General features: G+C 35.0%; 1 protein-coding gene across 1 annotated transcript; it reads left to right on the top strand.

Annotated features, from left to right (window-relative positions):
- Positions 1-674: 674 nt before the first annotated feature.
- On the top strand, positions 675-25,856 carry si:ch211-225b11.1 (uncharacterized protein LOC561694 homolog). The gene is made up of 13 exons (XM_051894923.1): positions 675-1,366; positions 3,190-3,324; positions 12,874-13,084; positions 13,217-13,349; positions 13,669-13,803; positions 14,463-14,566; positions 14,862-14,986; positions 17,788-17,900; positions 19,251-19,391; positions 21,573-21,672; positions 21,838-21,938; positions 23,994-24,164; positions 24,258-25,856. Exons 1-13 carry the CDS (start codon positions 1,096-1,098, stop codon positions 24,348-24,350), a joined length of 1,833 nt encoding a protein of 610 aa, XP_051750883.1. The 5' UTR covers positions 675-1,095; the 3' UTR covers positions 24,351-25,856.
- The last annotated feature ends 403 nt before the right edge of the window (positions 25,857-26,259 follow it).

Below are 26,259 nucleotides of genomic sequence, written 5' to 3'. Positions count from 1 at the left end.
TCAAAACCAGGATTTTTTTTTTTTTTGAGCCTTTCCTTAAGTTCTTGTAGTAATTACCATCAGAGGTTTATTTTGTTGTTAGGTTTATGTTGTGTGTTTGAATGGGCAAGATGATTATACGCACAGAGTTTTTTGTTTTTCTTTTAGTAATGAATGAATTAACAAAAGCAATTGAGGGCAGATTTACTTCATTTTAAAATCCCGCTTTCCCCCTATCATTTGCCTAATGGTACCGCCCCTCCCTCCTTCCCATTTCTGCAACTCATGATGAGTCGGCAATACAATCCTATAGGTTCTTTTACTCGATACGTGAAAGGAAAGATGTTACGTGTAAACTTAAACCTTTAGGGTGCTTAATTTGAATTAAATTACTGACATACTGGTCTACAATATGGCCAATCTAAATCCTCAATTTTGTAGTACAGCATAGCCAAACAATCCATTATTAACATCAATCAAACGTTATCACGTTTAAAACCTTTTATCACAATCAGTGTATAATGTTTCAATTCGGTAATGCAGGTTACATAAATTGTGGATTAAGTAAACAAACCACTACACGTGCATGCTTGTTATTTGACTCGATTTTAAATTCGCCTGTGAGCAATGAATATTATATATAGCGTGATGACAGAGAGGCGCGCGTTCGCAGTCGACTGACGTCACTCAATGGGCGGAGCCGACGGAAGCCAGAATCGAGATGGCTATGTAACATAGGAAACTATACTTTAGGGGGCTGGTCTTAAAAAAAAAAAAGTGTAACCTGAGCTATATAAGCAGCTAACAACTTGTGCATATTATGTATTTGGAACAGTTAAAAGAGGATGCGTATCTCGGTTTTTTTATAAGGGTAGATTTAGTTAGCCTAATATACTCTGCACCATCATTTTTTTTTTGTAATACAGAGCGGTGATAGTGACATTGGTAACAATATACCGGCAAATTCTAACAGTGGCAGGCTAATTCGTTTTAAAAGACTGTTACATCCTTTTTTTGCCCATATTAAAAATCTCCATTTTTAATGTGCTAATATTTATATTATAAGCGATAACAATAATATATAGCCTATATATTTTATGCGCTTAAACGTTTGTAATGATGGGAGTCGGAGCTGAGAACAAGACTACGACCTTATCTACTAAGTTTGCATTGCAGCAGCTTGGAGAGGGAAAAGAGGAGGTAGATCTCGCCATGATGACACCCGGCAATGCTGAAGCCATGAGGCTAGCAATGGCTGAACACCCGGCAACGGAACCGAGAGAAACATGGGGTCGACGTATGGAGTTCGTGCTCGCCTCTATCGGTTATGCGGTGGGTCTGGGGAACGTGTGGCGCTTTCCGTACCTGTGCTACAGGAGTGGAGGAGGTGAGTGACGAGACTCCTGCTGCTTCTCTCTCATGAATCACCATAGAGTGTTTAGCCACTCAGATGTCTTGCTCATCTTAATGTTATTACTACCCCATAGAAAATTTGCCATGGTAAACATAACAGTTTTCATCAGAATATTAATTATGATTTACAGTTATTAACAATAGTTACGGGCATTTTGAGTCTCCAGAGATTACACATTATATTACAGATATTAAAATATATATATATAAAAAAAAGTTATTTTGACTATTTTATGTGGCTATTTTATTTAATATTAATATCTGAAAAACTTTTTTATTTATCCAAAAAAGTCAACATGTAGGGAGCCATATTGTTGTCATGTGACGTAAAAACCATAACGCCGAGAGGACCCTTTTTGTAATTGACTGTATGTCAAGGTCATTGATTATATATATAATTATATATATCTAAATCATATAACAGATCTTTAATGGAAAGGCACTTTTGTTTTCAGGTCAAATAGAGTAAAGCTTAGGAAATTTCTTGATAGGCATGACTCAAAATGATATCTGAAAATAACTTTTTTATGTTGTAATAAAAGTCTTTTAATACGTTTTACTTAGGGTTCTACCACATTTTTTTTTTAAAAGTAAAAACAATCCAAAATTGTATAAATAATTTTCATGATTTACATAAATACAGAGATTACATTTCTAAGAATTTTGCATTGCAATCAATATTTTTAAGAACATTATATTATGTTAATTGTATCTATAATTAGGTTATTTGTTGAAAGCTTTTTTTGTGGCAGTTGTGTAACTATAAGATGTAACAGTAGATCCAGGAGTTTGTGCCATTGGATATGTCTCTTGTTTTCGCACGCCAGACTTTGTTTAATCTTTGCGTTGTTTCTGCCAATCTATGCTGTTTCCCATTGTTAATCGTTGACTTAAATCATATTCGTTGATTTAGAATGGATTGTTGTTTCCATAAATATTTATCAACCATAACGTATCCTTTCTGCGTTGACAACATGCCAAAAAAAAAAAAAAAAAAAAAAAAATAAAAATCTTAAAAAAATATATACTAAAGGCATTTGAATTGTTAAAAAACACACAATATTTATACTGTCCCAAGAGTGACAATCAATAAAATTTAATTTCTGTAAGCAGTGACCTGTGATATTTAGGATAAACATGTTTCATAGGACAACTGTCACAAAGCACAAAGTTCACAGCAGATAATCCTGCCTCCCGTTGTTTAATGTTTGTATAGAACCATATAGTTATTTTAGTGCGTTCAGTGCATATCCATATTGTCCAGATGAATGTTTGCTTTCATAGACAGTAAAACCATTCACAACCTCAGATTCTTGATTTTTTTTTTTTTTTTTTCTAAAAAATCATCTTAAATTTCCAGACTTTTTTTTTTTTTTTAATTAGAGGCAATAGATTTATGACCTATACAGAGCATGTCAATACATCATCTTGCCCTTCTGAAAAACATTTCCTCTTTTCATGGTAAATTTGCGTTAATATGAGTTGCAAGAAAATAGTTTTAACCTCACAGAATGAGTTTGCGGAAAAAAAAGAAGGAAAAAAAAAGATAAATAAAGGGGTGTCAAATTGAATTACAGGACTATTTGTCCTTTTATTAATATACCATTGATGTATCCCTGTCAAATTTATGAAGACAAAAAGAATACATTTGTTACCATTGAAGCAAAACAATATATTTATTAAAAAAAGTGTTTTATTTAAAGAATATCATTTAATCATTCATTTATTTTCATTATTTATTTAATAATTATTTTATCTTGTCTCATGTTTTGTTTTCCAATCTTTCACATGTTCCAGGTGCTTTCTTGATTCCCTACTTTATCATGTTGTTTCTCTGTGGTATCCCACTGCTGTTCATGGAGTTCACCGTTGGGCAGTACACTCGTCTAGGGCCGGTCCACGCTCTGGCTAAAATATGTCCCCTCTTCAAAGGTGAGTGGACCATGTGTCCCAATCACTCATATCTCCTGGGTTTAATTCTACCATCCACACATAGTCCAGCAAATGGGAAGTCTTATTGATTTCTATGTTGTATGGGACATTCTAGCATTTCAGTCAACCTAATTGCCTGCTGTTCAACTCTCAACTGTGTTCAAGTCTGTTGAATCATGATTTGGCGTCAAATGAGTTTAAGGAATATGTTTTAGAAATAAATTATATAAAGATATATTCCTTGTAAAATCTCTGGACAGCTTTGCCTGCTGTGCACCTTGTCGCATTGTTTGCTTTATCAGTGATTTATTTATGTCCAGAGGCTTGTTCCATAAAATAAGTTTACCAAATAAGCCAGGCTTTTTTTAGTGAGTCTGACTCATTTTCAGTTGATTTGGTTCCATAAAGCAAATTACATAGCTCAGGCTCCTCAGTTCCTCTAACACTGACCGACAGGAACAAAATGATATTACCACTGACTCTTGCATACCATTATTTGACACTATTAACTAGGGATGCGCCGAGACCATTTTTTAAGGACCGAGTATGAGTACCGATACTTTTTTTTCTAGTACTTGTCGATACCGATACCAATACCGATGCCTATACATTTATTAATTTCTCTCTCTCTTTCTCTCTCTCTCTTTTTTTTTTTTTTTGGTGATGTTGCAGTTTTCCAAGCACAACACAGTGAGACTAATGAATGTAGGACAGCTTCTTTATTATTACTCTAATGAAAAAAGTAATAATTTTTATGTGCTTGTCACAAACTTAAAGAACACAAATTTCAGTGTCCAATAACCTTCAAAGCGCATAATTACCAATATATATAATTGTTGTTATATAAAAAGAAATTTACAAACATATTACAAACGATACAACAAATACTATACCGTAGAGATACAAATTAAATAAACTTGTTTTTCAGATACAGTAGGTTTATTTACCGTGTATACATTTATTTAACACATTTTGTTGTTTTATTAACATTAATGACAAATATAGGCTACGGTCCCTTTAAGACTGAATCCATGGATACTGACACTTATCCTGTTTTCACCCAATGTTTACGTCCACTTAAGCCATACCCGACTGTATTTTAAGTGAGATACTCCACACGATGGACATTTTGACAACTATGTGTGCATTTGACCATTCAGGTGCAATGAGAACTGATTGCGCGCTGTCTGAGAGAACTGGGGCCCGAAATCGTGAATATAGCCTAAATAATTTGGTAATCATGTAAAAATTTCATTTATCTATTATAACATTTATGTCGTTCTTCTGTCATTTTATTCGCTTGGCTGTTTTCTTATAAATCTCTAGAAATTCATCAAGTTTTTCATCAGGTGTCTTTTTTAAATATATGATGTCATTACATTGCCGTCTTGACTCCAGCCAATCGCTGCATTGCTGATCGTGGTTTCGAGTATCAATACATCTGACCTTTTCAGGGAACACGAGAACGCACAGTAATCTTAGATAACTTAATCCAGATATTTTAATCCAATCCGCAAATTCGTTTTGATGCAAAAACTTGAGAAAATGAGATCCAGGCAGTCCAGCAATGATTATGTCAGAGATTAAATTTGAATAAGGAATAACAAATTTATTAATTAAAAATTACAGAGACAAACAGATTAATTGAGTAATTAATAGTTAATAACAAAATCTAGAGTATTGTAAAATCCAGAGTATTGTATCTAATAGATGAAGATCAGAATATACAGAAAGAAGGAACAAAATTAAGACATTTGCAGAATGAAATGAGAGATAGAAAGAAGAAGCAGAAGAACAAAGAAAAGCAAAGGAAAGCAAAGGAAAAAGCTAAACTATCAACGACACAGTCCATTTTATACCATAATCATAGGGAATCAGAATTTCTAATCAGAAAAGGTCAAATGGATTTACCCATTATGTCATAGACTGGTCAAGTGTCGAAAATAGATGAAAATAGATATAGGGGTTGTTTTGACATTATCATACATTATCACATGTCAGCAGAAATAGAAATGGACATATTTTGATACAAAGGTACATCGAGTTCAAATGAGCAACTAATTCCAAAAACATCATCGCTTCTGAAGTACTTGGCAGACGTCCAATATCTAACCACAAACGTGTCAACTTGACCTGTTACATTGGAACACTTTGAGGAACAATTGAATATAGCAAGCATACACCATGGACAACAAGAAGAATAACCATAAAGGAGTACATGAATATATGAAATCAAAAGTAATATTGATAAATCATTAGCCATAAATGATTAACAAATTAGCCAGAGCTCAGTTATCACGATTAGAAGATCCAGCATCTGTCAAATAATCTCAGATGTATTAAGCAAGGTATGAAGAACGGACTTCTGGGATCGCGTGCAAGAAAGAGAGAGAGCGCATGCAAGTGAGAGAGCGCTTCTGGTCTGTGTCATTCAGCGTGATTCTGCCTATCCTGCCTTTACTAATCGATAACGAATTGTGATTGAAAGCATGCAGTTCGCAATGTGTGGGTTGTCATCATTAATTTTGAAGTATTTCCACACCTCTGAGGCTGACATTGTTTCTGCTGCTGCCGCCCGTGTCTCTGTGCACGGAAAATTCTGTCAGTTACGTCACATGAGGTATCGGTCTTTGGTATCGGGGTTATTTTTACGAGTATGAGTACATGTGAGCTTGGTATCGGGCCCGATACCGATACTGGTATCGGTGCATCTCTACTATTAACCACTATTAGTCCAAAAATAAATATACAGTATACAGAAAATCAACTTCAAAATCAAGGGGACCTATTATGCAAAATTCACTATTATAAGGTGCTTGAACACCTCTGTGTGCCCGCAGTGTGTGAGAACAATAATGGTAAAAATCCACTCCCTCATTTTTTTTATAATTCCCATAAATCAAAAGCAGTCTCTTAAAACGAGCTTATTTAGATTCCCCGCCCACAGTCGGTGACGATCTGCGCTATTAGCATAGACACAGCCCTGAGTGAGAAGCACAGAGTCCGCCATTTCTGTATCCTCGCTGTAGCAGCTGGAGTGGTACACTGTCTGTGCCAAAGAGCCATTGCAAGTGTTATAAGAGTCTCCATAGACTCCCGCCATCTGAGTCACTGAGGACATCGTGGTTAAATTTAATTTTCGAAGGAAATGTCTCGAATACAACCAGTGAAGTCTTATACATTTGCGCCAATCATTTTGCGCCGGATTGCTTCACAAATGAGGGTCTGCTCAAGTTGTTGCACCCGTCTTTTCACCTTTATTGCAATACAGTATGTAACACAAATGCAATAGCATGTCATGAAAGCAAGATTACAACATAAGTTGTAACCGTAATTAAACTAAACTATACCTGTTCTGTCTCCATGCAGCATATATTCTCTGGCTCTGTAGGCATCTTCGATTTATAGATTATCATGACGGAACATTTTAATCAATGACTTGGCGATAGTTAATGCCACATCAACTACATAAATTCATCAAGAAACCTTTCAGAAACATCCTGTTGCATTCTACATGACTCCGGTTCGAACATATAAGGCTGAACACCGCTACTGACAGTTTCTGACATTTTCAGTGCGTGAGATGGTACTGTTTTGTTGTTGCCGGTATGCCAGCAGGCTCTGGCTCTGTAGTGGGCTTTGTCCCAGGCTCTGGCTCTTTGTCCATGGCGGGTATCAGCCCAGGCACCGGGTCTGAGGTGGGCTCAGGTTCTGTCTCAGTGATGGGCTCAGGTTCTGTTTGCCATGGTGGATCGATTTGATCCATGATCAACCTTTAGGGCTGCTTAAGAATAGTGTACAAATCAAATGATCTTGACCTTAAACCTGGATCAAATTAGTGGGATTGCATGAACTTAAATTTTTCTTTATAGAATTGCCCCAACTGATTTGTTAATTCAAGTCAGGTTTTGGTCTGTAATCCCTAATTTTCTTAGCGCACTTCATGGAACAGGCCACTGCTTTGTTTCTACTGTTCTTTTTTTTACCTCAACAAAGGTAAAGTAAAAGTAGTAAATTTATCAAAAACAGAATAAATCATGACATCACATTTGAAACATAGAAACTGGAATAGGCTACGGTGCAATAGATTGGTTAGATACACTGTAATTTGACTGTGATTTAATAACAGTCATGTTTTATGTTGATACAAAAAGAATCATCAAATTAAGTTAGTTGAGAATTTTAAATTAAAATATCAAAAGTCCATTATTCAAATGTTTAAAATGTTAAATGCATAGAAACTGGAATGGAACACTGTATAATAACTACTAAATAAGATTCATCGCCTCTCTTTTTTTTTTTTTTTTTTTTGCAACCGGAGTTTTCTGTCTCACTTTATATTAAGTGTCTTTAACCACTATGTACTAACATTTAAATGAACCATTTGATACAATGCTCTTACCTCTTACTTACCCCTTAACCCACCCTTAAACCTACCCATACCAGCAAACCAGTGGCGTAGCCACGGGGGGGCCTGAGGGGGCCCAGATTTCTGATCGATTTGCTATTCTCACATTGATTTGTTACACTGACGCATGCTGCGCGGTAAAATGCAACAGCTGTTTTTAGACTTATTGGTTTGATTATTTCACTTGTTGCGCGTAGCCTCTGCTGTTATCAGAGTGCATAATAATCACTGCAAAATAATAAACTCTGTTATGAGAGTTTATTATTATGCAGTGAGTGGCAATGTGAAGCGGCACCCGAGGCTTCCCGTTTCCAGGACGCGCATCTCAATGGACTCAGATACTCTCCATTTATTTTAACCAATAAAAAGTCGTTAGAGAATCAAGAACCTCTGACTGCAGCGCACACAGCTTTCTTCTTGTCGTTATAGTTCATTTGAGGCAGTTTCCGTGGCGTTATTTACTCTCACTCAGATATTGCGTGTGCGGCTGTGCGCTCAAACTTTGTTCCATGTAAATCAAACATGCTTTTTCTCTAGAATTGTATTCTCTCCTGGATTTAATGTTGCTAGAAGCTATCAACCATCAAACTTACATAACTGACTGTTAAAATAACACCTATAAATTGTAAAGAAATTAAGTATCTTTTTATATAATAACTCCATGTACAAATTATATCATTTTTAAACTTAGCCTACTTTAGTCAGCCAGCTCTCTAGATATTTTTATTACTTATTAATATATATTTTTTAAAGTTAAGTGCTTATTGTAGCCTAAATAGATGCTTATTGAATTATTATATTTAGTGAACCACTACTGATCATTAAATAGGACTATATCAGCATGAGAGTAATCAAAATGGCTCGGGGAATTTATGACTCTGGATAATCTATATTTTTTTAGAATAGAGATCACGGTTTTTCCACGATTCAAAAAGCAAATTACACAATCAAACAAAATAATATGTAGAGCTAATTTACTTGAGGTTCTGACAAAATGTTTTATTTAATGTTCAAAATGAATTTATAAATATCTAAACTGTTATAGATGAGTCTAATAAATTTTTTATTATTAAAGAATTCATCATGTAAAAAAAAAAAAAAAAAAAAAAAAAAGAATGAAATACATTTTAAACAGTCACTGGTCGCCACCTACTGGCATAACAATATAACAGATACAATGTTTATTTAAAGCTTAGTTTTAAAGGTCGTCTACTCATTTTGATCGCGGCTACCGCAGCATCTATATAAAGTTTACTTTCACATAAAAATACAGATAAAAATGTTATATATATATATATAAAATTTTATATATAGAGAGAGAGAGAGAGAGAGAGGACCCCTCATTTTTAGATGAGGCCCCCCCAAGAATAAAATTCTGGCTACGCCACTGCAGCAAACCTGTCCTTAATCTTACTGTCACCTGACATTTTGAAGGTTTAAGATACCAAAACATAAAATAATGTTTATTATTTGAATGCACTGAAAATGTTTTCAGACGAAATGGGTTTTATAGAATAAAGTGATGCATGTCATGAATTTATCAAATTATTTTAAAAGGAAATAATGCACTTGGGCACAAAAATATGCACGTCATGTCAATGACCTATTATCATTTTGCTGGACTATGTTTTAGTGTTTTATGTTTTGTATGTTTTAATGAACCCGTCTCTCTGTATTGACATAGCAGTTCAAGCATGGATACCAAGTGCAAAGCTTATGTTCTCACCCTTGTGTTGGATTTTCCCTGTAAAATGTGTGGACCTGTAACTATGCCACTTCATCTCTGATGATCTGGTGATGGCTGATCTCTTGTGTTCGTCCTCTGTTCTGTACCTAAATCAATCCTCTTCATATTTGAACTCTTACTTTGTTGTGAAAACAACAATATTTCTTCTTCTTTTTCTTCTTGTAATAATACACTTTTAATAAAATAACAATAAAGGTTTTGAAAAAAATCCATTTTATGTAAATGGAGACAACCTATTTGTGACTAAAGTGAGTGTCAACATCAAGCTCAGCCATCACTGTTCATCGTTTGGGTTTATTTTCTTGTCCTTTTTTTCTTTCTTTTTTTTTTTTTCTTTTTTTTCTTTTGACATTCTTTCACCTGCTAACTAAAGACTTCTCTCCTCAAAGACAGAGATAGTCTACCCGGTCAAATCTTTTGGGTCCATCCCTTGATATAGCGCTCATTTCAGCCGATTACGGCTCCTTGCTAGAAGAGGGACTGAAGTAGGTAGTTCTTTCTGTACATTCTTTTGACTGAAATGCACTCTTATGTCACATTCTTTTTGATGTTTCTGATGATCCACCAGAAAAAGTGAGTAATGGGCTATTCAGTGGCTCTCCTCTATAATAGCTCTTTTTTCTGTCTCTGGAGTAATCTTTTCCTAATGGCTTAGTTAGTCTTTCAGCAGTTGTTGACATCAGGGTTGCATGACTTAACAACAAGGTGCCCAAGGTCAAAATGGCAACATTTACACAAAACATTGGAATGTCTTATTGTGCACTAAACAGGAAAAACAGAGTGTGTCTGTGCAGGCATTTATGTTCAGTCATACAGCACTAATGTGATACAAAAAATGCGGAACTGGTGCTACGATTTCATGTAGTACCTGGGAGATGATGAATTCTACGGGTTCGTTTCTGCACAAGAAAATGGAAAATACAGTAGATGAGATTTTATCCAAACAAATTTATGATAAAGTTGTATGACAGAAAGCTATAATGGCTTTCTATACCTGCCTAATACCGACAGGTGATAATATTTGTCAAAGAAACAAAATTCTTACATAAGTTTTTATTAAACTGAGCTGAATATTTAAGAATTTTCTTTCATCTAGATTAGATTTTAAAGCCTTGTTTACACAATTTAAATTTTGTATTGTGCATTTATAATATTTGGGGCCCAGCTCTCCATAAGATAATAACAATATGGATTTAGGGGGTTTATTTACTATTTGAAAGATAATACATATTTACATGTCAGGTAGTGTTTTCCCCTTTAATGATATGTGATGGTATTTTAGGTTCAAATTCGATCTCAAACAAACTTGCATACAAACCTTTTAATAACTTCAAGTTTAACACAAGGTTTACGATAATGTTGCATGCAGTGGATTTTAGCATAGTCAGTTAGATTGACTGTTAATTCTGGATTTCCAGTAGAGAATCCAATAATCCAATGATGCCTCTGGTCTATAGTATTGTTAAAGCAGTGGAATCATTTAGGCTCAGGAGACCAAAATGCTCTGGGGGAGTCTACATGACCTCAGAGGGCACCACAGAATGTGCCAACAACAACAACATTCCTGTTTTCAGAGCTTTCTACTATTCAGGCCTGAAACGACTATGAACATTCCATTTAGGTGGTGGGAATGGGACACAAAACAATGCTAAGATCCACAGAGAGTGATGGTAGCTAATCCATGGTCTTAAAGCTGACATCAAGTCATGGTAAAAAATAAAATCATTGATCTTTGCATTGTCCTCCTCCTACCATGCTGATTTGAGTTACAAGGTAACTAGGTCATGCTGAGTAGACATGTCTATATTGGATTCAGTACTGTTTCGTTTGGCAAGTAAATCATAAACAGACCACTAAAAATAGCACATTTTTGCTGTCTCTATATGGATTTTTTTAATGGCAAAAGCTTATTTTAAGAACTCTGGTGATGACTGGATGGGTCTTTGAAGAATGTTTTTGTTATTATCCGACACTTAATTCTTAAACATCTTCCTGATGTTCACAATTAGTTTCTAAATCTAATTCTGTTTCATTTCAGGCTTATATGAGATTTCAATCCTGATTACAGTTTGGCAGTAATGAATCAAAATCACTGGAAGCAAGTCTGTTCTGTATATCAGAATTTCAGTGATGTGCCAGCACAAAAGAAGCATATTAAGTTTGCCCCTGGCCATTGAATCCCTTTATAAAGAAAAGCATATTGTGTGGTGTGCTAAGAGTCCTGTTTCTCTGTTTTCTCAGGATGCAATTAATACATGAAATCATTCAGAAACAGAAATACTAGTATGTAAGCCAGTGGTTCTCAGCTTTTTCTGTTGATGTTAAGGCTGTGCATCCAAATTTAACACTACGATATTTATTCAGTCACTTGATGAAAGTCAGATACCAACATGGACAGGTTGCGTGACATCCCCTCATCCAACTTGGCAGCATAAAAGACTGCAATAAATACAGTTCTGCTTGTGCCAAACACAAGTTGTTTGGCACAATATATTTGGGCCTATGCAGAAGTTTGATTTTTAATACGTTTATATATATATATATATATATATATATATATATAGGGGTGAATTCAGGGTGATGGGGATAGTTTTTGCCATTGAGATGACTTGGAAAAAGTGTAAAAGTGTCTCAATCAACCTGAATTCACCCTACAATTTCGTACAGTTTGGTACTGTTTTGGGTCACCATTTGATATCTGTAAAACCAGTTAAGAACCATTGGTGTAAGCTACAGATAAGTGGTAAAAGCCATTCAAAGTTTAAGTTTTCATAAGATCAAGATTATGAGACTACTTGTTCCAACAACACATTTAATACCCCACAATATCAATCTAATCAGAAACACATGTAAGAAACAAATATTTTTTTAGCTCTTCAATATTGTGTGTGCCTGAGGTCTTTTGAAATCTAAGCTACGGCATAACATTGAACAGCCTTAATGGATTTATCCATGCAGTCCTCAATAATAAAAAAGAACCTCTTGCATAAGGTCTCTTGAGCCATAAGAAGCCCCTGGTGTCTTGGCCAACCACCAAACTTTTCTCTAAGAAAGGAAAACGGAAGAATCATGAGAAACTGAGTTTTCTTTTCTTAGCGTATGTTTAGAAATATTGTCAAATAGAGTTCTCTTAATATAACTTGACCTAAAGTAAAATGAAAACATCTGTCACAAAGATTTGCTTTGTCTGTTCTTTTGAAACTTGTACGTCAACCTAAAAATCTGCAGGTCAACGGTTTTATTCTTTTTTTTTTTTAAACTAAACATTTCAGAGCCTCTGAAGAGCCCTAAGTGCTGTTCCAATATGAGCATGTTCAGCAGTGAAAGACTCGGACAAGGTGGCAGGAAACAGTGGCATTTTCTGGTGTCTCACTCTTTCTTTGTCTGTCCTCAGGTGTGGGGCTTGCCACAGTGGTGATTTCTTACGTGCTCTGCACCTACTACAACGTGCTCATGACCTGGGCTCTCTACTACCTGCTTCACTCGTTCAGCCCCTCGTTACCATGGCAATCCTGCAACAACACGTGGAATGCAGTTGGCAACTGTTCCACTGGTTTTCCTGGCAATGCCACACATCTGCAATCAGCCAGTCAACAGTTTTTTGAGTAAGTGACAGATTTAAATTGTTTACCGTCTTTAATGTTCACGCCATATTTGGTGAGAACTCTTGACTTTTGTCAGAGATAGATTATAATTGTCCATCCATCCGCAATGTGTTCTGTTTTTTGTTTTTTCAGTCATAAGGTCCTAGAAATGACCACAGGGATTGAGCATGCTGGAGGGATTCGCTGGGAACTCTTTGGCCTCCTAGTCCTGGCCTGGGCCATTGTTTATTTCTGTATCTTTAAAGGGGTCAAATCCACTGGAAAGGTCAGTTCAGAGCTCACGTCATTTCTGAATAGATGCAATGTGTTTTAATTATCTAAATTAACGCACAATAGAATATTTAATCTACAAATTGATAGGGTTTTCGTCTTTATAAAAATATAAATAATGTGTTTGTGTGTATACAATAAGGCTTAGTATGTTAACTGTAATAGTAACTATATTTGTTCAAGTGAATAAACCTCTATGAATTTTAATCTAGTTGTTAAAGAAAGTGATAGGAATAAAATAAACTATACTTTTTTTTTTGTACTATTGTCCTTGTTATCACCAATAAATATCCCTCTGTTGACTCTGTCCATAGGTTGTGTACTTCACTGCCACGTTCCCTTATTTCATACTATTTGCATTGCTGATCAATAATGTCCAGTTGCCTGGAGCAAAAGATGGTATCCTCTTCTTCCTCATGCCAAATTGGAGTAAACTCTTGGAAGTCCAGGTGAGATTATTTGAATAAACATACGAGTCAAGTAGTGTTAAAAACAAACTAGAACCTTAACAGTCAACATTATATTATAGCTTGCATGCTACCGTATCATTACTGCAGCACCACTGATAAACAACAACATTGTTGTGGGAATTGTGGCTGTTTACCACTTGACATGTAATTGGCACTTGGTGAAGTTAATCAATGGGTCTGGAGCAGATTTTAAATAACTTTAACACTGCTAAATCTTAAAAAAAAAAAAAAAAAAGCATGTATCATGTAAAAACCAGGTCACTGAATGAATGGCGGGTTTTTTTACTTTTATATTTATATTTCTCCTATTTCTATTTGTGTTGCTTGTATTAATGCTTATATACATTGCCGAACCCAGTAATTACACACATTGTTTTCTTTTCATAAAAAGGATCCAATTGAGTCTGAATGTGTTAACTATAAAATGTTGTGATTAAATTGCGCTATTTAGATTGATTGACAGTACTATAAAGCCCATAAAATAAAGCAAACATTAAATATAATTCCTGTTAATGCTTTATTAAAACATAACATTTTAGATGTCTGTATATGATTATTTATATATATATATATATATATATATATGGACAAAAATAGAACCCTGCACTTTGTGTGTCTTTGTTAATCTCTTGTTATAGGTGTGGGTCAATGCTGCTGCTCAGATATTTAACTCCATTGGCATCTCCTTTGGTTCTATGATCTCTATGGCCAGTTACAACAAGTACAACAACAACATCCTTAGGTAAGCAATATGGCAATGAAGTGTTAATAAAACAAGTTAGGGGTATGGGATGGCTTTGTCCCAGCAGCTGATTTTATAGTTAAAAACATATTTTACATTTAAATAAAATAGATGTATCTAAGTAAATGTAAAACTAAATTTTAAAAAAGTAAAACAAATGAGCTGATGTAACTATCCAACTTGAAAAAGCTTTTTATTTGCTTTTGAGTTAATTGCACTGATCAGAGCAAAAGGGACATTTCTATCTTCAAGAAATGCATGATTCTCCTCATCACTATTATCTTCTATTTTACAGGGACACATTTATCGTCTCTCTGGCTAATTCAGCCACTAGTATCATAGCCGGCTTTGTTATTTTCTCTGCTATTGGGTACATGGCCCACATTCACAACCTACCTGTAGATGACATTGCCACAGATGGTAAGTTTTTTTTTTTTTTTTTTTTTTTTTATTATCAGTTTCTGCAGCTGTGAAACTAGTCCTCCCATGTCCTTGTGTTTTTCAAGGTTTGTTCACAAGCAGTAAATACAATGAATCACTTGAACTGAAAAGACCACATTTTCTGTCTTATTTATTGCTGTGTCTCCATTCAGCCAAGAATCACAACTCAGTTTTAAGGACCAGGATCACACAGGCAGGGGCGGAGCTGCATTAATACATTAATAATACAGTTTTCTTAATCTTTAACAATTCTTCAATAATTATTTTAAATGTGATTTGTCATGCATTAGAACTCGTAATATTAATAAGAATATTCCAGTTCATCTCTTCAGTTACACTATGCTCTTCTTCATGCCAATATCTGGATTCCAACTAGCATTGTCCTTTTTATGTTATTACAAAAATGACTAAACAGCTATCCATGACACATCTAGACAGTTATTTTTTTAAGGGTTAGATCAAGTAATAAAACACTTACAAAATCAGGTTACCACTTTTTACAGTGTAATCGGATAAATTATTTATAACTTGTGAACCCAACTGTTATACATATACACTATCTGTTCTAAGATACAAGATAAATCTAAACAAGAATGCAGCAAAATGAAACATTTTAAAACTAGTGAACCCTACTCTTACAGCTATAATATAATAACAATCTGTTTCACTTTCAAGATAAGATATCAATTTGAACAAAGCATGCTGCAAGATATCATAAAGAAATGTTTTTTTTTTTTTGTTTTTTTTTTTAATCTGGACAATTAAAAAATGACTAAAAACATGTCCGGCACTAAGCCAATCACAACCGACAGCTCACTAAAATCAGTCTATAGAGGTTTCTTTCTAGATTTTAACATGGTTATTGACATCCTGAAAATCACTTAATCACTTCAGACTCTAAGGCCAACAAAGAAATTGCGGATAGTCTTTTTTGAGTCATTGTTGAAGGGGTGTACACTGTATAGGCCATGGCTAAAAAGATGTTTGTGAATTCATTGCTTGTCTTATTGGAGAAAAAATATTTGCGTGATGCCCCTGCCTTATTTTCCATATGTCTAATCGGGTAGGTTTTTAGTCTGGCATGGTTATGTAATATTTGCATTTAATATTTGTGAGCGAGGAGTTTTTTGAACTTTACATATGTCATGTATGTAATGTATTAGCAATGGTAGGTTGTCAATACAGAATTGTGATTTCTCATCATGATACAGTTGTTATCAGGACTCGGGTTTGATCTTTCTCTCTCTCTTGCTGTGTTTTAAAAAAAGGTCCAACAAAAATAATAGGTCCAATAAAAGGTCCAACATATGAGGAATACTTTTAGCTGTGTTGCTATATGTCATGAAGCAATGTAGGCTAACACTCTCTCTAGAGCGAAAACAAGCATCTCACTTATAATAAATCCGTCCAAGGGATGTGCACTGCTCACATTATTTGACATGATGCCCCACAACTATTTGAGGCTGTTCACATTGGACACATGGTGGTTTCTACACCGTAGTGTGGATGTGCTTGACTGACCTGCCTGCAGTCCGTTTCTTTCTCCTATTGAATATGTATTGCACATCATGAAAAAAAGAATCAGACAGCGACGACCATGGACTTTTGACAGATTTCTTGTATCAGGCGAGATTAGGCAAAAATTTGGGAAATTTGTGAAAAATGTAACCTATTGTTGTAGGTGTTGCACTGCTTTTGTGTGTGAAACAGGCCTAAGGAAGTCAATATCAACACCTTGTAAGCTAAGGAAATGAGAATGCAGTGGGGAAATTCCAGCTTCACAAGTTAAAATGAAGCGGGATGATAAATGAAAAGTTCTCAGAGAGAGGATAAGTGTGAGAGGAGGTGAAGGGAGGATAGGATTATGCCAGTGAAAGAGAATAAAAGAGACCATTCATGGAAGAAACAGAATCAGGAAGAAATGAGCAAAGTGGGCAGAGTAGATCAGTGTGAATACAAAAAACAATGATAAAAGAATGTCCTTGAGTTTTGAGCTTCCCTCTGGAAAACTTCACAGCAGTTTACAATATCAAAATATTTTTGTGTTTATATTACATTACAGTTTACTATAAGATGTTGTCATTCAAGTACATCTGTTTATACCCAACACAGAGATGCTGCCGCCCAATGAAACCTGGATAGCTCTTTGGCAGTGTTATACTTCAGAAAAATGATTTGTTTGCACAATATTTGATATCCTATTTTGTAAGATTTGTTTTGTTTTATTTTTTATGTTATTTATTTATTTTTTGAGGAGTCATTTTCTCCTTTGCTTCCTCGGAAGAAAGAGCACTGCCTCAACCACGCTCACCTTATCAGAGAACGATTTCACCCAACAGTCATTTTTCATTTCTCAGAACAGCAGGCAGGTCTTTTTTCTGAGAAATGAAATTATAGTTGTGCTGTTCAGCAGCTTTGCTGAGAGTTTTCTCATCATAATAAATGGTTTAATGTCACTTTCATTCTTCCACTCTTTGTTCTCTCTCCTTATCAAAAATAAGATAGCTGCACAGCCTTTTCCAAGCCAGTTTTTCCAATTTTTTACATTTTGTTTAGTCTCTTTCTCTTCCTTCCTACAATTTTTTCATTTTTGCACTTATTTTTGGAGAAAATTCAAAGACAAGGTAAAATGCTAAACATTAATCAGATTCAAAGTACTATGTGAAAGATTTGGTTCTCCTTCTTGGCCAAGACCTTTGTTATTGTTTACGTTGGCATAATAACTAGTGTCATCTTTCTCTTGATCAGCGTGATATTTGAGTGTATGTGTTTTTCTGCAGGGCCTGGTCTGGTGTTTGTGGTATATCCTGAGGTGTTCTCCACCATGCCGATTTCTCAGCTCTGGGCTCCTCTGTTTTTCATCATGTTACTCTGCCTCGGACTGGACAGTCAGGTAGAAGAGGCCTCATAGCACAAGCATGCACAAACTAGCTATGTTCTAAACCCGAAAAAGCTGACTTTTTGTCTAATACCTACATACAGCAGGCAGCTACCTTCTAAAAAGCCATTCGTATAGGACAGAAAAAACCAACTTACTGAAATGCTATTTAAACTTATTATTCTGCTTCTTCTCTTTCTTCTTCTGAGACTAAGATTTCTGACTCTATCTCTTCCTAGAGCTTTAACTCTACAAGCACCAAACTCGGCTCAGACCTTCAGGCTGTTCTGACTTAGTGTGCTATATCTTTTCTAACTGATCAGAACTAGATATTAAAATATTCTTTTAATATCTAAAAAAAAACTGAAGCAGCACATACGAAAATTGTTATAATATACAGTATATAATTCAATGTCTAATATTTCAAAAACCGAAGCAGCACAAATGAAAAATTTTACAGCAAAAATGGTGCACAAATGATTGAGACTATTTTGCAGATGTTGGTGGGTGGCCAACTTCATGTAGGTCAAGCACCTAAAACTTTGTCAAACTTTCCGGTCAGCCTTTCTCAGGCCAACTTCAAAGTTTGTTTTGATGAACTTTTTTTTAAATCTAGTTTTTTAATTGTTTTCTCTGTAAACATGCACTAAACTTGACTTTTGCAATGGATCTCACTGCTTTTTCAGCATCTTATACTTAAATACATATGTAAATATTTTTATAATCAGCAATACTCTGCATTCTGTCCAACATATTGGATCAGTTTTGTCACAGTGCATTCTGCAATTGTCTTCCTTATAAAGTATAAACATGATGCTTGGTAAAGTTTGGTAGGCCACAGATGGCAAATTTGCTCATTTTATGTTCTTTCATCCGTATCATAAGTTTATGCAGCTGTAGGCCCAGTCTTCCCATGTCCTTGTGTGTTCTCAAGGTTTGTTGACAAGCAGGAAATTCATTGAATCTCATGGAGTAAAAAAGGAGTATATTTATCATCTGATTTTATTGCTATGTTTCTGTATGGCCAAAGATCACAATTCACAGGACCAAAATCACACAGGATTCTTATTTTCTCTTTGAGCTGTGAAAAGCTGTTTCCTCATTGCACACACAGGAAAGGGCACAACTGTAAGTGAGTCAATTGCAAGCAAGATGAGAAAAATCAGTGAAGTTGCAAAATCCATACCCATGTGTTTAGATGATCTCATTCTTGTGTATGGAAAGGTGATCAGGAAGTGCCCAGTTCACCAGGTTCTGCAACAGAGCTGAATGCATGTGTTTGTGCAGTTTGTACATTCATATGTGATATTGGACTATCATTTTGGACTATTGTTTGTGTACAAGTACATATGTGTATCTGTGCAGTTTGCCATGGTGGAAGTGGCTGTAACATTCATCATGGATGGCTTTGGCAAGAAAGCTTTGCGAGTTTTTAAGAGGAAGGAGCTGATTGTTCTGGCAGTGTGCAGCATTGGCTTTCTGCTGGGGATTCCTCACATTACCAGGGTAAATATGCTCTAGTTTCACATTATAAACAAGTATTATATTTTTACTTTTGAGATTTTGTTATACTTGGATCAGTTGGGTTTTATACAACTGTTCCTAAAACTGTTCCTGGCCTAAACATAAGAAAGATTTAATTTAGATATATTATATCTCAGTATATATTCAAGTACTATATTCAATATATTTTTTTTTAATTCAAAAAGTAAAATGCATTAAGTATAAATAAAGTCATGTGAAAATGAATGGAACTAAAGTATTTGAAGGGAATGATATTAAATTTTACATTTTTATTTATGTGCACCAATTTAACGATACAAATAACAAAAGGATATACAGGTGCTGGTCATATAATTAGAATATCATCAAAAAGTTCATTTTTTTATTATAAATTATTTTTAAAAATGAAACTTTCATATATTCTAGATTCCCTACATGTAAAGTAAAACATTTCAAAAGTTTTTTTTTTAAATTTTGATGATTAGAGCGTACAGCTCATGAAAGTCCAAAATCCAGTATTTCAAAATATTAGAATATTTCCTAAGATCAATCAAAAAATGGATTTGCAAAACAGAAAAGTTCAAGTTCTTTAAAGTATGTTCTTTTGTGCACTCAATACTTGATCGGCAGGACATATTACAGCAAATGACTTGCTCCTAGCACAAATTACAGCATCAGTGAAGTGTGGCATGGAAGTGATCAGCCTGTGGCACTGCTGAGGCACTATTGAGCCTTCAGATCATCTGTATATTGTTGGATCGACTGTTTCTCATCTTTCTCTTGAAAATATCCCATAGATTCAGGTCAGGCATATTGGCTGGCCAATAAAGCACAGTAATATCATGCTCAGCAAACCACTTGGAAGTGGTTTTTGCACTGTGGGCAGGTGCTAAAGTCCTGCTGGAAAAGGAAATCAGCATCTCCATAAAGCTTGTCAGCAGATGGAAGCATAAAGTGCTCCATAATCTCCTGGAAGATGGCTGCATTGACTTTGCACTTGATAAAACACAATGGACCAACACCAGCAGACGTCACGGCCCCCCCAAATCATTATTGACTTCAGAAACTTCACACTAGACTTCAAGTAGCTTGGATTCTGTGCCTCTCCAGTCTTCCTTCAGACTCTGGGACCATGATTTCAACATGAAATGCAAAATTTACTTTTATCTGAAAAGAGGACTTTCGACCACTGTTCACTGTCCAGTTCTTTCTCTCCTTAGCCCAGGTAAGATGCTTCTGACGTTGTCTCTGGTTCAGAAGTGGCTTGGTAGTCCTTTTCCTGAAGATGTCTGAGTGTGGTGACTCTTGATGCGCTGACTCCGGCTTCATTCTACTCATTGTGAAGCTCTCCCAAGTGTTTGAATTGGCTTTACTTGACAGTATTCTCAAGCTTGCGGTCATCCCTGTTGCTTGTGCACCTTTGCCTACCCAATTTCTTCCTTCCAGTCAACTTTGCATTTAATATGCTTTGATATACACTCTGTAAACAGCCACCCCATTCAGTAATGACCTTCTGTGACTTACTCTCTTTGTGGAGGGTGTCAATGATTGTCTCCTGGACCATTGCCAAGTCAGCAGTCTTCCCCATTAGTGTGGTTTCAAAGAACAAAAGATACCCGGAATTTATACTGTAGGGATGGTCATTTAATGAAACTCAAATGTAAATATTCTAATATTTTGAGATACTGGATTTTGGACTTTCATGAGCTGTACGCTCTAATCAACAAATTAAAAAAAAAAAACTTTTGAAATGTTTTACTTTACATGTAGGGAATCTAGAATATATGAAAGTTTCATTTTTTAAAATAATTTACAATAAAAAAATGAACTTTTTCACGATATTCTAATTATATGACCAGCACCTGTATCTATCTACATATATTTTTTCTAAAACATTTTAATGTGAAAAATGCTGTGTGTGGACTTCACTAAGCATTTGAGTAGTGAAGCAAATGTATAAAAAAAATCAGTTTTGAATGAATTCATTGAAATGGGCAATCTGAACAGATTCACTGAAATGAATCATTCCTACCAACTTTGTGTGTGTGTGTGTGTGTGTGTGTGTGTGTGTGTGTGTGTGTGTGTGTGTGTGTGTGTGTGTGTGTGTGTAGCCCTTGTTTTGATTATAGACATGAAACCTAACCCTTATTTCAGTACTAATGAAATAATATTTTATGCGTGCAGGGTGGGATATATGTGTTTCAGCTGATGGATCACTACACAGCTGTGGTGTCTCTAATGTTTCTGGCCTTCTTCGAGGTGCTCGCCGTCACTCTCATATTTGGTGAATGTCACTTCCTTCAGTGTGCACTTTAGACAATAGAAACTAGAAACTCAGATCAGATGTGGCCAGTGTACTGCTGCTCCTATTGAAATATGAAGGTTCATGCTTTTCTTTCTCACTTCTTTCTTGCTCTCTTCCACATCTCACTCTCTCACACACATGCAGGAGTGAGACGGCTCAGTGTAATGGTGGAGAAAATGCTGGGAAAGAAACCAAACATCTTCTTCCGTGTCTGCTGGCAGTTCCTGTCACCCATGCTTGTGCTGGTGAGGAAAAAACATTGTGATGCTCTGTATTTGATATTGACAACTACATCGATCTGTGTTCCAGAGTAAATAGCTTCAGAGTACACTTTTTGCCAACAAGCCTTTTTTTCCATTAAGTAGCAGTGAAGTGACATAAAAATCAATAACAAAACTAACTTGTTGTCAGATTGTATTGTGCACACATCCTTTTACAAGGAATCCGGACATCCTAAATGCCCTTGCCTTCCTATAATTCACTTTTCAAAATTTAAGGACATTACTCATCCTCAGGTTGTTCTAAAAAAGTTTCGGTAACACTTTACAATAAGGTTTTATTAGTTCACATTAGTTAACTACTTTAGTTAACATGAACTAAGAATGAACAATACTTCTACAGCATTTCCTAATAGTCTCAGCATAATCCTGGTTAATGTTAATTTCAACATTTACTAATACATTATTAAAAACAAGTTGTATTTGTTAACATTAATTAATGCACTGTGAACTAACATGGACAAACAATGAACAACAGTTTTTTAATTACAAACATTAACACAGATTAATAAATACTGTAACAAATGCGTTGCTCATTGTTAGTTCATGTTAGTTAATACATTAACTAATGTCAACAAATGAGACCTTATTGTTACCAAAGTTTCTTTGTTCTGTTGAAGTTAAGTCAAGTCACCTTTATTTATATAGCGCTTTATAGAATAGAGATGTTTCAAAGCAGCTTTACAGTGATAAACGAGAAAATTAATGATTCAATGAAGCAAACAGAATTCAGTTCTGCTGTAAAGCAACTCTAAACATAAATAGTGTGATTGTTCAGCTGAGGTCAGTTCAGTGTTGATTCAGTTTCGTACAAAAACTGTGTAAAGATCATCACAAATGAAATTAGTTCAATTTAGTTGTAAAGCAGCTCGTCATCTTCCAGCTCAGTTCAGTTTTCATTCCAATAGTCAAATCAATAATATTGCAGAATATGAAGTGTCCCCAACTAAGCAAGCCAAAAGGTGACAGTGGCACCCAAAAAAGAAACCCAAACTCTATCAGGTAGCAGAAATGGAGAAAAGAAACCTTGGGAGAAACTAGGCTCAGTCGGGAGGCCAGACGAACGAACATGGTGTGGTTTAATTCCAGGCTGCATCACAAGTCAGATTGTGGATTGGTCATTCATAGAATTTCATCCAGTTCCTACTGCTTCAAAATTGGGATACATTATGCTAGAATTTAGTGTGGAGGGGTCAAGGGGAGAACTTGTCTTTTTCTCATGGTTTTCACTGAGGATCTGTGTTGTATCAACGAGGTCTTCACAGGGGATCTGTCTCTTGGGCTTGTCTTATCATGGTCTCTGCTGACAAGGCTGTTGTGGTCGTCTAGATGCGAGTCTGCCATCTGATCTGGATACGGACCAGATCAGGCTGACCACGGTGACCTCGGGATAAGGATGAAACAAAGACTAATACAAGTGTAGATGCCATTTTACTTACGATGTAACAAGAACTTCAGACATTATGGGAAGAGTTCCCTGTTCCAGTTGACCTAATTTATGCAGCCTAATCTTTAACACATTTGAATTATAGAAATGTGATCGTGTGTTACGTGAGTGCTAGGTTAAAAAGATGGATTTTAATCTGGATTTGTAGATAAACAGGAAAAGGATCTACCGCCCACAATTAATTTTGATATTCTGTGTTATCAACTGGCCAGAATTTTGAGACCGCAATAAACGTGAAGGACTATAATGCAATAGGAGCTCGCTCAAGTACTGAGAAGCTAAACCATGTAGAGCTTTGTAGGTTTTGAACACAAAAAGAGATATTTTGAAGAATATCAGTAACCAAACAGTTGCTGGTGCCCATTTTTGACTTCAATAGTATGAAAAAATATGGAAGTCAATGGAGACTATAAATTGTTTGGTTACCCACATTCTTCAAAATATCTCCTTTAGTGTTCAAGACACTCATACAGGTTTAGAACAACTTGAGGGTGAGTAAATGATGGCAGAATTTTTATTTTTGCGTGAACTATCCCCTTTAATAATAATGACCTCTTTCCTGTCTCTCTCTGCAGGGTATTCTGATCTCCAGTATTTTTCAGTATACTCCAGCTCGATACGGCAAGTCTTACACTTACCCGCTCTGGGCAGAGGTGGTCGGCTGGTTCATCTCTCTTGCCTCCATCGTCTGGATTCCACTTGGGGCTCTACATGAGCTTTGGACCACCGAAGGGTCTCTGCTGCAGGTATGTACAGTGCACAAACACTCCCTATATCAATATTTGTTTTGTTTCTCCATGTCAGAATGAACCCAGTGCCTCTCTCTATCTCTTTTGCAGAGGTTGAAAAAGTCCATAACTCCAACTGTAGATCTGGAGTCTCTTTCAGAGAAACCATCTTCCGAGTCCATTGCGCTGTTTACTGCTACTTAGACACCTGCGTGTGTGTTCTTAATATGTTTACTCATTAGAAGTGCAAAGTAGTTCTGCTTAAACTAAAAAATATCATTTTATGTTTTTGCTACTATTTATATTGTGTTTATTGCATTTAAAATGAATGCTGAAAAGTACAAACATCAAAATGGTCCCAGATTTACAAAATGCAATTAATATTGATGAAAATCAATTTTTTTTTTTACTTATTGAATTACTTTTTTTACATATATTTATTTGATTATTTGACAGCTTTGTAATGTTAAAAAAAAAAAACCTTAATGTCAGATATTAGAAATTTCATGCACATTTTTCTTCAAATAAAGAAATGTAAAATATGACATTCTAGTGAGAGGTAAATGGCAAGATTTTTGTTGGTTTTCTCCGTTATTTAAGCTTTAAAATGATTAAACATTGACCTGTAAGCCTTGTTGTATTATATATTTGGATACACTGATTTGCAGGGTTGACGAACCGATGTTTAGAATATTAGGCTCAACATACTTGATTTTACAAAACTTCATTTCAAAATTCAAAAACTGAACCTAACAAACTCTTGCACAAAATGTTTCCATGAAACTCTTTAATTCCATGAAGTTCTTAAATGTCAGCATCAGTTTACTGTGGTACAACAACATTCACTCTCATAGGCTTTAGCACAGATCAGAAAAAGAGCTTTCAGATGCCTTTGTGTTAACAGAGGTTAAATTAACTGAGCAATTTATTTATTAACTTTTTTTTTATGACGCATGCAGGTTTTGCCCTCTACTTTGTTACTTGAACTGTGGCACATATTCTAAAACATACATAGATGGTTGAGTAGTTTACGGATAAAATGGGGGAAAAGAGGAAAGGTTGTAAGTAAAAATGTGTGTGCCCTTTTTAATACGCACTTTCTGATGTCACCTTTAAGGCCTATGCATTTAGATGTAGATCGAGAAAAAAATCATGTTTACTATTTTTAATTTTAGTATTCACTATTTTGTAATTTAGAGTAAACAGTACCTTTTGGAACAGTACTTTTTTTTTTTTCTTTTTTTTTCTTTTTTTCAAAAGTAAGCCAAAGTTTATATCAAAATGTCATGACACTAAAATGAGAGACATATTTAGAAACAAAATAGTTTGTTTAAAATGTGCAATGTTCAAACTAGTGATTTATAAAGAGATAATAGTGTCTACTGAAGGATTGACAAGACAATACAACACAATACAGGTGTCATATAATTAGTAATCAGTAATAATTAGTAATAATCTGTGAAAACGGTCTTTATTAATTGTACCAAACCATAGCACTGCTGTTATTGTTTAATGTATGTATATTATTGTCCTGTCATCTTTTTTTGTTCTCAAAATATAGATAGCACAGAAGGATAATCGTTCTATTGTGTCATTATTGACTGACTATAATAATAAAACCTTTTTATATATTTAAAATGCCATTTTATGTCATGACTGGTAGTTTCATATGCAAGTTGTCTTATCAAAATAAAAGACTTTGCGTTATCAGTTTCAGATTCTTTTTCATTGTATTGGGCAGAGTGCCATATTATGACCTGTAGTACTGCCGTTTCACCACAAGATGTCACCCCAGCTCAATTAACTACTGACGTCAGTCATTCATTTGGCACAAACACGCCATTCATAGGCAGTAACTTTTATTATTTATATACTTTATATAATATTATTTCTAGTTATATAATATTAAATTTTATTGTTACATTTTGGTTATTTTTTTATAAATATTTATATAACTAATTTATATTTTAAATATTTGTAAATAAAAATTTTTTTTTTTCTTATTAAATTGGCATAGAAATATCTAATTTATTCTATAATGTATCAATGGCCTAATTTGACCTAAAGTGACCTCATTTAAAAAAAAAAAGTGTAAAAGTGCAAACCAATTAAA

The sequence above is a fragment of the Ctenopharyngodon idella genome, chromosome 5 (genome assembly GCF_019924925.1).
Source record: "Ctenopharyngodon idella isolate HZGC_01 chromosome 5, HZGC01, whole genome shotgun sequence".
Taxonomy (NCBI): Eukaryota; Metazoa; Chordata; class Actinopteri; order Cypriniformes; family Xenocyprididae; genus Ctenopharyngodon; species Ctenopharyngodon idella.
This window is presented reverse-complemented; position numbering and strand designations above follow the sequence as displayed.